The sequence below is a fragment of the Lithobates pipiens genome, unplaced genomic scaffold, assembly GCF_037356315.1.
Source record: "Lithobates pipiens isolate NorthernLeopardFrog02 unplaced genomic scaffold, aLitPip1_a1.2 Scaffold_23, whole genome shotgun sequence".
Lineage (NCBI taxonomy): Eukaryota > Metazoa > Chordata > Amphibia > Anura > Ranidae > Lithobates > Lithobates pipiens.
In genome coordinates, this window is record NW_027507785.1 from 272,802,282 (window position 1) to 272,815,993 (window position 13,712).

General features: G+C 48.4%; 1 protein-coding gene across 4 annotated transcripts in view; it reads left to right on the forward strand.

Annotated features, from left to right (window-relative positions):
* The first annotated feature begins 1,521 nt into the window (after positions 1–1,521).
* Positions 1,522–13,712, forward strand: part of COP1 (COP1 E3 ubiquitin ligase) — a 287,714-nt gene continuing 275,523 nt past the window's right edge. For 2 of the 4 annotated variants that reach the window (XM_077453196.1, XM_077453197.1), the window contains exon 1: positions 1,523–1,932. In XM_077453196.1, coding sequence (XP_077309322.1) covers positions 1,634–1,932 — 299 coding nt within the window. In that variant the 5' untranslated portion in view covers positions 1,523–1,633. Of the gene's footprint in view, positions 1,933–13,712 lie in introns of all 4 variants that reach the window. The other 2 variants (XM_077453195.1, XM_077453199.1) reach the window with 2 other exon arrangements.

Consider the following 13,712-nt stretch of genomic DNA (forward strand, 5'->3'; position numbering starts at 1 on the left):
AAAAGTGCGCTTGTAAGACCGCTGCGCAAATACGGTGTGAAAAAGGTATGCTATGCATACTAGCTCATTATGCCTTTGCCTTTCAGGGTGTGTTTTTTATTTTTTTCCCTTTACTTCCTCTTTAAGGCTGGATTCACACATATGCATTTTTTGTGCTTTTTGCATTTTGCAGATTTGCACTACAGTCCATTTAACATGGTTTCCTATGGAACACGTTCTGTAGTGCAAATCTGCAAAATGCATTAAAACTGCATAGGTGTGAATCCAGCCTTAGACTGGGATTCCATTAAAGTCATGTGTGTGTAAAGGCAGGAGTCCCACTACTTTGGACAATATAATGTATCTTTAAAAGCAAGACTTTTCAAAAATGCAGCACACAAATGTGAACAGTTAGGGCCCATTCACACCAGAAACTGCACATAAGTGCGTTGTCTGCTTACATGCATTTGAAGCGATCTTGAATGCGTTTTGTGCTGCGTTTTTCTATACATTTTTTGGGCTTAGCTTTCTTGGCTTAAAGTGGTTGTAAACCCTTACAAACCACTTTGACCTACAGGTAAGCCTAGATTAAGGCTTTCCTGTAGGTCCAATAAATATCTCCTAAACCTATACGGTTTAAGAGATATTTGCCGAAAGACAGGAACCGCGGTCAACAGCGATATGCCGCGACTGGCGGCTCCCGTGCACATGCGCGGGAGTGACGTCATCGTGGCTATGCCGAATGACAGCGGCGGAGCAGCGAGACCCACAAGAAGATGGATGCTCCGGACTACAGGGGACAGCGGTGACTTCGCTGGCTCCTGTGTCAGGTAAGTGACACATATTGGACTACTATGCGATGCATAGTAGTCCATTATGCTTTACCTTTGCAGGGAATCAAAGAGGAAGTAAACTCATCAGGGTTTACTTCCTCTTTAAAGGGTGGTGGTGCGGTGCATCTGAAGTGTATTTGCAGCGCATTACCCGCGTCTGCAGTGTGGAGAAATGCAGCATGCTCTACTTTCTGGTAACTGCGCTGACCTGCACCGCGATATTGATGAACTGTGCCCATAGGATTGCCTTGATTTTGGGCCGTCTATGCAGTTGGAATCCAGTTGAAAATGCATCTGGTGTGAAAGGCCCCCGATGTCATGTCTGAAAAACGCACTTTCCATTATAGTCAATGGAAATGCACCATGCTTATTTCAATGACATGTCACTTTTTACCAGATGACCAGGTGTGAGCACACATTATGCAATGCACATTCAAAAACGAGCAAAAAATCCAATATGCCGTTTTTAACACAGTGTGAATAGGCGCTTACTGTTGCCAACCCCTTGTTTTTATATGTAGTATTTCCCCCGGCCCCACGTAGTACATTACACACCCCCTGCCCTGCAATGTATTCCCCAGAGTACACACAGCCTGTACTGTTGTACTTGTATCAGACAGAGCTTCGCGGAACTCTGTAGTTTGTCCCCAGACAGGCGCCGTAGTCCCAGCGATGGAGTGGGCGTGGCCGTCGTCTGGCGCTCTGTCACTAGCCGGACACTTCCGGTGTCGGGCTGGAAGTGATTCTCTTGTTGACACTTTATTGTTCCGCGTCTGGTGAACATAAGAATGTACCAGGCCTGAGCATCCCTTGGTCGGATCATGTCCTCGGGTCGGCAGTCTCAGCAGCTTGCGGGGCCGGGAGGGGGCACAGGCCTGTCCTCCTCCACCTCATCCTCCTCGTCTTCTTCCTCCTCTACCCCGTCTAGTTCCTCTTCAGCCGGGCCGCTGCGCCAGGGACTGGTGGGGGTGAGCAGTCTGTCCAGGCTCGGTGTTCCCGGAGGAAGCTCGGCGCTCGTAGCAAGGGCCAGCGGCTCAGGGCCGAGAAAGAGGCCTCTACCTACCCCACTGTGCAACGGCCTCATCAACTCCTATGAGGACAAGAGCAACGACTTCGTGTGGTGAGGAGAGCCTGACACTGACTGGGGGAGGGGAGAGCAGCCCCCTGACATTGACTGGGTGAGAGGGACGACCCCCCCCCCCCCGACACTGATTGGGTGAGAGGGACGACCCCCCCCCGACACTGATTGGGTGAGAGGGACGACCCCCCCCTCCGACACTGATTGGGTGAGAGGGACGACCCCCCCCCCTCCGACACTGATTGGGTGAGAGGGACGACCCCCCCCCTCCGACACTGACTGGGTGAGAGGGACGACCCCCCCCCCCTCCGACACTGACTGGGTGAGAGGGACGACCCCCCCCCCTCCGACACTGACTCGGGGAGAGGGACGACCCCCCCCTCCGACACTGACTCGGGGAGAGGGACGACCCCCCCCCCACGACACTGACTGGGGGAGAGGGACGACCCCCCCCCCCACGACACTGACTGGGGGAGAGGGACGACCCCCCCCCCCCACGACACTGACTGGGGGAGAGGGACGACCCCCCCCCCCCACGACACTGACTGGGGGAGAGGGACGACCCCCCCCCGACACTGACTGGGGGAGAGGGACGACCCCCCCCCCCCGACACTGACTGGGGGAGAGGGACGACCCCCCCCCCGACACTGACTGGGGGAGAGGGACGACCCCCCCCCGACACTGACTGGGTGAGAGGGACGACCCCCCCCCCGACACTGACTGGGTGAGAGGGACGACCCCCCCCCCCCGACACTGACTGGGTGAGAGGGACGACCCCCCCCCCCGACACTGACTGGGTGAGAGGGATGACCCCCCCCCCCCCCCCGACACTGACTGGGTGAGAGGGATGACCCCCCCCCCCCCCCCCCGACACTGACTGGGTGAGAGGGATGACCCCCCCCCCCCCCCGACACTGACTGGGTGAGAGGGATGACCCCCCCCCCCCCCGACACTGACTGGGTGAGAGGGATGACCCCCCCCCCCCCGACACTGACTGGGTGAGAGGGATGACCCCCCCCCCCCCCCGACACTGACTGGGTGAGAGGGATGACCCCCCCCCCCCCCCGACACTGACTGGGTGAGAGGGATGACCCCCCCCCGACACTGACTGGGTGAGAGGGATGACCCCCCCCGACACTTACTGGGTGAGAGGGATGACCCCCCCCCCCGACACTGACTGGGTGAGAGGGATGACCCCCCCCCGACACTGACTGGGTGAGAGGGATGACCCCCCCCCCCCGACACCACTGACTGGGTGAGAGGGACGACCCCCCCCCGACAACACTGACTGGGTGAGAGGGACGACCCCCCCGACAACACTGACTGGGTGAGAGGGACGACCCCCCCCCGACAACACTGACTGGGTGAGAGGGACGACCCCCCCCCCCGACACTGACTGGGTGAGAGGGACAACCCCCCCCCCCCCGACACTGACTGGGTGAGAGGGACGACCCCCCCCCCTCCGACACTGACTGGGTGAGAGGGACGACCCCCCCCCCCCCGACACTGACTGGGTGAGAGGGACGACCCCCCCCCCCGACACTGACTGGGTGAGAGGGACGACCCCCCCCCCCCCGACACTGACTGGGTGAGAGGGACGACCCCCCCCCCCCCCCCGACACTGACTGGGTGAGAGGGACGACCCCCACCCCCCCCCCGACACTGACTGGGTGAGAGGGACGACCCCCACCCCCCCCCCCCGACACTGACTGGGTGAGAGGGACGACCCCCACCCCCCCCCCCCCGACACTGACTGGGGGAGAAGGGCACCCCACCCCCCCCGACACTGACTGGGGGAGAAGGGCACCCCACCCCCCCCGACACTGACTGGGGGAGAAGGGCACCCCACCCCCCGACACTGACTGGGGGAGAGGGGGCCTCCCTGGTACCCTATGTGCAATCCCCTCACACACTATGGTGGGGACAGGTCAGAGGGGCACCTGACACTCTGTGTACAAACCCCATATCCAATAATAAAAAAATGTAATCAAATTTCTTCAATTTAGGCCACTATATATTCTGCTACATATTTTTGGTGAATAAAATCCAAATAAGTGTATATTGATTGGTTTGTGCAAAAGTCTTAGCATCTAGAAACTATGGGATTTTTATTTACTTTTATATTAGTAATGATGGTGATCAGTGATTTTTAGGGGGACTGTCATTGCAACGGACAAATCGGACACCAAGTGACACTTTTTGAACCGGTGATATTACAGTGATCAGTGCTAAAAATATGCACTGTTATTGTACTAATGACACTGGCAGGGAAGGGGTTAACAATCAATCACAGGGCTGTGTGTCCCTAGGGAGTGCTTCCCTGTGTGGGAATTGTCCGACTGGATGAAGACAGAGGAAATTGTTAGCCATTTTAAAGTGGTTCTAAATGCTCAAGGTTCTTTACCTTAAAGCGATAGTAAACCCTCCGAAAGAAAAACGATTTTAACAATTTTATAAAAAACAAAACAAAACTATTAATTTAGATTCAAATGGGCACTAGGAGTAAGCAAAAAATAGTTCTTACTGTATATTTATCCGAAATGCTGCTTCTTTATAATAGCCGGCGCCATCTCAACTGTGGTCTTCCGCGTCTGAATTATTTCCGCCCGCAGTACATTTTCGTCTCCGTAATCTCTGTTATTTAGTCTCTGTAAACGCACAAGGTATGCAGGTAAAGACAAAATTCTATATGACAAATAATTTTAAACGCTGCAATTGCTAATATAATAGCCATAAGAATGGGTATACATCCACTTTAATGTATTAATTTATAAAACCTTCTGGGTGCAGCTCCCCCCTCAGTTCCCCTCTCGCCTTATACTTGCCACAAGCCCATCACGATCCAACAGTGTGCACTAGAGTGGTGGTTCTCCTGGGTTGCTCTCTCCTAATTGGCTCACATAGCAGCGGGAGCCATTGGCTCCTGCTGCTGTTAATGGCGAGTAGAGAGGAGAGATCATGGGCGGGCCAAGCCATGCTTTGTGTGAATGAACACACACAGCGTGGCTCAGGAGCGAGCCTGTTTGAGTGCCCCTAAGCACTGGGGGCACTTGGCAGGGGGAGAAAGCAGGACCATTGGCGGGGGACCGAAAAAGAGGAAAATTGGGGCAAAACAATTGGGGCGTATAACATGTTTTTGTTTTTTTTTAAAAGGGGGGGGGAATCTTTCATTTTTAGAATCACTTTAACCCTTAAATTACTGTGTCCTTATAGGAAGTGAGGAGAAATGTCCTCATTTACAAAGGGATAAAAAATACAAAACAAAAATTAAAACTCTTACCTTTCACCCCTCTTGATCCAGTGCTGCCCCTGTCCCCCTATTGAGAGGAGCAGGAGCCGTTCTTAAAAAATAAAGTTGCACTCAAGCAAACCCCCCCCCCCCCCCCCCCCTTGATAGATTGAGATACACATGTCCCATATTGCCACCTCAGAGTAAGGGCAATATTTCTTGCACCACGCCTCCTCTATAACACTAAACTATTTCACAGGCATGTAAGGTTTGACTTGTTTGCTATCCATTTAGTCAGTGTAAACCTCATCCTTTTTTTTTTTTTTAAGTTTCCTCCAACCTTTTGCGGTAATTTTGTGTAACACAGAAAATTGGAACTACCACTATTTGTTTCTCTAAGGTGTCTACTTTCAGAAAATATATAATGTTTTGAGGGGGTTTATGCACTCTTCAGGCATTAAATGATTTTGTAAACATGTGAAAAAAACGGGCGGTGTGATCAGATGGCGATGCACCTTGACTTTGGAACTCAGTTTGTATCACTTTGAAAGATTTTAGGGCTCTCCGTCTGCTATTCACACTACTAGTGCGGCCAGTTAGCTACACTCCCATTAACTTCTTAACCCTTTCGTGCCTAAAGGTAAAACAAATCTTAATGCCTAAGCACAATTTTGCAACTTTGACATGCTTTAACAAAAAAACGTACATTATCACAACTACTTTGTGCATCCAGGTAGAATATACCGTGTTTGTGTATTTCAGTTGTTTGTATCTGTAGTGCACACTTAGTTTGTTTTAAAGTGCTTGTAAGGGTTAGGGTGATATATAATTATTTTTTTTTAAAGCAAACATAGCATACTTGCCTCCACTGTGCAGCTCGTTTTGCACAGAGTGGTCCCAAACCTGCTCTTCTGGGGTCTCCCGATGGCTCTTGCACATCCTCCACCGCATCAGCTAACTCCCTAGGGGAAGTCCTTCCCCCCCCATGGGGATTTCCTTGCGGATGTTCTCCCGAGTCCAGCATTCGCTGTCCATAGCTCCCGAATGTACGACTCGGCCTCGGCGCTTGTATCGTTGGATTCAATTGACAGCAACGTGAGCCGAGAACCCTGGGCAGAGGACGAGCACTCCCCCGGCGGGTCATGTTCCAGGGCTCGGTTAAGTAAAACGGCGGACCCAGAAACAACTTGTAAGTCTCACCCTCCACTCCGCTCGCTCTCCTATCCACTTCACTTTTCTTTACTTCAAAAGCACTGCACGCTCAATGGCTGGTAAATCCGAATGTTAAAAGCTCCTAATGGTTGCTGTGTAGCCACGCCCAGACATATTTCTTCAATACGAGTTAATCATTGGGGTTTGCTCCACGGTCTCAGGTGCTCTCCTTTATACCCCACTCCTTGAACAATTCTGAGCGAAATCCTTTTATTTTTTTTTTTATTTTTTTTTCTTTTCTATTTTTTAAGAGAGCGGTGACACTGAACATGTATGGTGTTGTGGAAGATTGCTTCAAGTCGCTTCAAGATTACCTATGGGGGTTGAACCTTGAGAACCCTAAACAGCCAGCCAAATGTACCCCTCACTTCAGCCCCAGAGGAGGGTGATGGGTGGGGTGGAATCCGATTCTTTGGAGGAGCTGAGTGAAGCAGCGTCTTCCACAGACACTCTAAGTCAAGGGACAAAGTCACCTAGATACAGACTATCGCTCGAGAAGGTGGATGCCTTGCTGGGTGTGATTTATCTGACACTGGAGATCAAGGAAGAATAGGCCTCTTTGACCCTCCATGATCAGATGTACCAGACCCTGAAAGAGGATCAATGCAGGTATTTCCAGTACACAGCGCATTGTCAGAGAAATGGTTGGAGACGGAGAAAAAGCTATCTTTTCCCGAAAGCTTCAAAAGGAGGTTTCCCTTCAGCGAGGGTGCCTCTTGCGTCTGGAACCAAGTGTCAAAATTGGACGCAGCTTTTTCGCAGTGCGCTAAGTCAACAGATCTCGCATTGGAGGACGTGGGGGGTCCTTGGGGAACCCATGGACAAAAGAATAGAGGTGTTGTTGAAACGGTCATGGGACGTAGTCGTGACTAATTTTAAAGCCAGCAATGGCGACAACAGTGGTGGCTCGTAATTTTAGAAGTCTGGCTGAACCAACTTCAGGCCCATCTAGAAGAAGGGACCTCTCGGAAAAAAATCCTGGATTACCTACTGATGCTGCAGAAGGCGGCAAGCTATATGGCAGACGCTTCTGTGGAATCTGTCAAACTCTCAAGCTAAAGCCGCAGCCCTAGTAAATTCTTCTCGCTGGCCCTATGGTTAAAATCCTGGTCGGAGGGCCTGGCCTCCAAAAGTAAGGCTTTGTGGCATCCCGTTTTGAGGGGGACCTTTTTGTTCGGACAGGATCTAGAGAAAGTCTTAAGCCCATACACACTAGCAGTTTTTCTGCTGAGTTTTTCCTTCAGATTTACCAAAACCATATAATATGAGGTCAAATCTTAATAGTTTCAATTTGTTTGCAATCGGGCAGGCCCTTGCACTACATGGTTTTGGTAAACCTGAAGGGATAAAATCAGCAGAAAATCTGATATTGTGTATGGGGCTTTAGACAAAAACGGTGGATAAAAAAGCTTTTCCAATTAAAAATAAAAATGCCCCAGGAAGATAGGGTTTTTTTTTTTTTTTTTTTTTTTGCCCCCAAAGGTGGAGGGGTGGGTCGCAGAGACAGACTCCTAAAGGATCGGCCACTAAGACGCAGTGGGGGAGGGGGAAACAAAGGTAGTATTCCTGTTTTCTTCTCCTAAGAAAACCACAAATTCAGTTCAAGGGCACTCCGCCCGCAAGGACGTTTGTAACCTCCTCTCCCAGGGATCCTCAGAAGGCGACAGCCTTGCTGTTCCAATTTGGGGACCTGATAGACCAGCGGGTCCTCATTCTGGTGCCACAGCAAGAAATAAACCAGGGTTTCTATTCGCATGTTTATAATGTTGCCTAATATTGAACTTAAAGGCACTAAACAGATGGGTGGTCTACAAAAATTTTAGGATGGAAATTTTTTTTTTATTTTTTATGGCGAAATCGATCCTTCCCCCAAATTTGCTTTTTGGCTTCCCTCAATCTGAAAGATGCTTATTTGCACATCCCAAGCCAAGAAGAATCACAAATGTTTTTGAGAGTGGTGATCAAGTGGGAAAAGAAGGTCCAACATCTCCAGTTCAGAGCTCTGCTATTCGGCCTGTCCTCGTCTCCCAAGATTTTTACGATGGTCTTGGCAGAAGCACTAGCCCAAAAAGAGAAGCGAAAAAGAGGGTGCACCGGCATTGTGCATTATCCTTTAGGTACATGTTTATTACAGAAAACTACTCACAAACGATCGTGTAAAATCTTGCAGTAAGACAGTACAAGTAGTCATCAAATAGCAGCATCCAATACTAGACAAACGGGACTCTCCAGAGGTTGCACCACTCACCACCCGCTGATGTGTTTCGAGGGGACCAACCCCTCTTCTTCAGAGCTCAGTAGTGGGCTCTCCTTGAGCAGTCCCTGGATCAATCCTCTTCAATCAATTTTCTCAATGCCAGCTTGTCAGCCTCAGCCAGGTTTCCATTTAAAAGGAGAGAAAGTCTGCAGGGGGTCACAGTAGCACACACTCAATTTTTGTGACTTGCCCTCCATACATGCTGTTATCTATCTGTATGCACCTGATAGGGCTAGGTGCATGCAGATAGATACTGATTAGTTGACCAGCCAATCGCATAACAAGTGACATAGAAGCAGCCAGCAGGCTCCGCCTCAGCAGGGAAGGAAGAGCTTAGTTTGTGCTGACAACAATTTCCTGCTGGGGGGAGTTACTAGTCAGGTGGCAGAGGCTTGTCATATGCTAATGATGTTCCTCTGCTACAGCCCGCCGGGGGAGGGGGGGCATGGCAGTGCCAGTGAAACTTTCTCCTTCCCTTCTATAGTGGCTGACTGCGTGGATGGTGGATTAATTTTACATGCTGCAGGGACACAGGTCTGTACTGCAGACGGCCATGTGGGTCGGGGTATAGTGTTGCAGCCGTGAATCGGCCTGGTTTGCACAATAATTGGCCAATGCCAATTTCATAAAAACGGCCATATATCAGTCGACCTCCACTTTTAACTCAATAATGGTAAACCTATAGGAACGCTGTGCTTGAAACCTGCATTTTTTGTGCGCGTTTCCCACACCATGTTCAAAATGCATTGCAGTTACAGTGGGTGTCAGTGTTAAGTGAACGACGCCCCAAAGCAGGTTGCAAACGTGCGTTTGCCTGCACCAGATTGCATGGTACAGAAGCAGCATGTTCTCCAGTTTACATGTACTACTTTTGGTGCAGTGTGATTTGTGCGATTCCTAGTGTAAACCAGACCCTTGGACATTAGTTCATCTGGTTTAGTAAAGAAATGTATTAAATCCTGTTTTCATTGTAATTGGAACAGCTTTTTAAAGATTCATGTTAAACTGTATTGCTCCTCCCCTATTACTGGACAACCTTATGATGCAACCAGTCTTTTCAACATGTCTCTAAATCCAAATAGTTTTCCTTCACATCCGGTCTTAAAATCAGGAAGTGAACTGACCGCTTTCCAATGTGAGGGAAATGTCGCCTGATTGTTTTCAGGGGATATAAGAATTTGGGATTTACTCCCATTTTTCAATCCCAGTGAATGTAGTGATCAGGGCAAATAGAGGCAGTACATTTTCTAACACAGACCATAGGAAAAACGGTGGTTCTACTTCTAACCCCTCGCTAGTCTATCAAATCTTCAAATAAAAAAAAATTGCTTTTATATTCCTATTGAAAATGGAACTGGCCAAATGCCTGTTGAGGAGAGCTGTATAAATGTAGTCATAATCTAACTGCAATGTTCGTTTTTGTAAACTGAACATTGTAAAATCTCATGGGATAAAATATGACTTTGATGCTATTTTATACTGAACTTTTTGTGTAGATTTCGTTTTTTTGAGATGAAACAAACACACATCACTTCTGGCACGGTAAGCTTTGCCAATAGCTCTCGCCTCCAAAGCACTAGACTGAGAGACCCAGGGATTGTTGGATATCTCGTTTTAGGAAGTACCAGTTCTTATACTTCAGACAGAGGTCATACATTATCCTGTGCAGTAGTGCCATGCTGAATATCTCCTGTTTCAAACAAACACAATTAAACTACATGATCAATGCACATCTTAAGCAGCTGAAAAACTCAGTGTAAGTTTAAAGGTTTATAATGGCTTTAGATTTGGATTCCATTTTCAATAATATGAAGTGATCTTGTGCAGAAATCTGGACAACCAATTGGGAATCCATTTGCATTGGCTGAATTCTGGCTTGTGGCAATACTGTATGTTCTATAATCTGTGTAGAAATGATTCCTTTAAAGTTGTAATTTCTTTGTTAATTAATCGTGTCGGCCATACGCACAACTATATGTCCCTAAAGCCTGGGACACACTAGCAACCCAGCGGGCTGAACGAAACAAAAACTCGGGAAGAGCCTCTGCACTTAGTACAGAAATCTCACCTGCTGAGCTATTGTGTTCTGACAGCCAAAGTGTAAATCATATGCCCACTGGAACACACACACACCTGAGTGCTAGACCCGGGTCACCTCTGTGGTAAATCGTCAAAATAAGAAATTTTATTGGAATATCAAAATATCACCAGAGGACACCGGCAGTGGTCAAGGTAGACTCGTTTCACACAAAAGAAATGTGCTTAATCGGGACCCTAATGATTAAGCACATTTCTGTTGTGTGAAACACTTGCTTGGAGCCCACGAGGCGCAGCCATTTCTTTGATGTTTTGACAGCGCCTCCTCACCAGAACACACCAGTCAGAGTTCTCAGTCGTGGGCTAAAAGCACTGATCGGTTTACCTTTTTCAACCATGCCCCTTCAACAGAAGCTGGACCAGCTACCGTAAAACTCGGGCCGAGTGACGTTCAGTTTCTCTCTTTAACTTGCTGATGCTTCCCGATATTCAGCCTGTATTCAGGCTTGAGGGCTTCTCAGTAGTGCAGTTCATGCAGAGCTTGGTGCCGCGGCCGAAACTACCGCATGTGCAGGAGTGATGTCATCACGGCAATGCATACTAGAACAATATGACTTTGCTTTGTAGGGAGAAGATTATTTTATTTTTTTAGTTAAGCTTACTAGCACTTTAAAGCAACAAGTTATTATATTGCAGCTTACCAAATCTTAGATGTGATGTCTGAATTGTTTCTTAAAAGAAGCTCTTTCAGCTGTAGCAGTTACAGGGATGGGACAAACCATTTACCACTGACAGGAGGTTTACAATGATCAGCTTTTATTTATGTAAAACCTTTACCCCAAAAGGGGAAAAAACTGAGGCTGAAGTACAGTTAAATCTCACTTGTTTAATAATAAAAAAGGGTAAACTTAGTCAACCTAGCCAGCGTTCAGGAACTGGAACGGATAGTCAGACAAGCCAAAACGTCAGGGAACCAGAGATGAGCATAGTAAAACAGCAAGCAGGATCTGGAGTCGGAAGGAATGTCGGCCAAGCAAGTCTTTAACAGTAACACAGCAGAGCGTCTCTGGAGATGTGACCAAGGTGAAGGCAGAGATCATCTGGGCTGGATGGATTAAGTAGGCAGGACTGGCGAGCAGGATATCATCAACAGGTGAGTCACTGTGGAGAGATAGGAGCTGGCAATTGGCCGACAGCTGAGCGGCCAGCTCAGAGAAGGAAGGGCTGAGTCCAGCCCTGACTAAGGATGAGCTCTGCCGTGTTCGCACACTCCATGTATAGAGCCTGCCAGGAAGTCGGCTCAGCTCTGTGCTAATCACAGGCAGTGAGACATTGCCCCAATGCTCGGCTGCAGAGATCGTGCAATGTCTCACTGCCTGTGATTAGCACAGCTATGACTTCCTGGTGGGCTCTGCACATGGAGTATGCAAACACACCGAAGTTCATCCATAGCCTTGACAGAGCTTAAGTTTGGCTTCAATTTGTTCGTTTCTAAAGCTGGATACACACTATACAATTTTTTTTTTTTTTCCTTTTAGATTTCCCAAAACCATATAATGAGGTCAAACCTTAACAGTTTCAATTTGTATGCAATCAGGCAGGCTCTTACACTACATGGTTTTAGTAAATCTAATGTAAAGCAAACAGTGTACTCTGTATACTGAGTGGTACTTACATTTTGGGCAGTATGTGCCCAGGGACAAATGCCTGCATTAGTTTGTCCATGTGCGCATAATGCTCTAAGTACTGCTAGGTGTGCCGGCCAGCTACACCAGTTGTCAGCCTCTCCTAGTGTGTGACAGACTGCTGATGTTCTATCGAAGTGCCTGGGACAAACGGCGCATGCGCCATACGGACCAGCACAGCAGCTGATCATAAACTCTGAGAGACGGCGCCTGCACACATGGGTTTTGCAACACTGGCCTTCATTTAAAAATCCACCCCATCTTGTACTAATCCGCCCCTCGCCATCATGAACACACCTCGCCAGCGCAAAGCACAATCTGACAGAAAATTTCTCCTGTTTGCTATTGTGTGCAGGTGCCGTCTCGCCGACACAACAGCTGATCATAAACTTGGCTGTTGTGCTGTTCTGTACGGCACATTCGCAGTACATCACGGGCACTATCCGTCAGAACACCGGCAACTGGGCTGGACTGTACGCCTGTGCCCTCCACCCACAGCTAAACATCAGCCTTGTGCATTTGGGCTAAACACCCATTGTGCATGAGGCCTAAAAGATTAATTTTCTGTTTAGAATCTGTCTTTCTTGTGGCTTTCAATAACAGTAGAAGTCTGACACATTAGTTTGCTTTTTTAATATATATTATTATAATTTTTTTTTTTTTTAAGGGAACTTGCTGTAATTGGAGTGTACACAGCATCTCTTATGTTTGTACTTGGCAAAATATATTGTCACATGCTTGGGCCTTGGCGGTTTGTGATATTTGCTTCAAGCTGCTTTATTGAAATCTATACAGGTGTGATCGGTGCTTGTAACTGTAACACTGCCGCATCGTTCATCCCCGACTGTCCCTGTATACCCCAGCCCCCCCCCCCCCCCCCCCCCCCCCAGTTCCCCTCCTCCATGTCCTCCTCCTCCAGTCCCCCTCAGCACCAATCTTTCAGAATGGAGAGCGGAGGAAGGAACAGGTAAATCTGTCGGCTCCTTCCTATTCCGAATGAACTGACTGTCCAGTCATAACTGAGCATTAAACTATGTTTACAATGTTTCAGTTTATGAATGGAGAGGAGCCTCTGTCTCCTGTCCATTCATCTCCAGTGCAGCTGAAGTTTCTGAGAAAGTGACTGGGGAATCCTTATCCTCAGTCCCTTTCTGTGTCTCAAAAGAGATGTCAGGGGTCTAGTAAGACCCCTGATATCTCACCAAAGCCCCCCAACAGAGCTGATGGAATAAATAATTGTAATATTTAAAAAGGTTAAATTAAAAAAAAAAACAAAAAAAAAACGACACAGTCCACGCGTCGTTGGTATCGGCGAGTACTGGGGGGGGGGGGTATATTGATACTTGTACTCTATCTTAAGGCGGCATCAGTGAAACCCTGTTGGCAATTCAGTAAACATTGT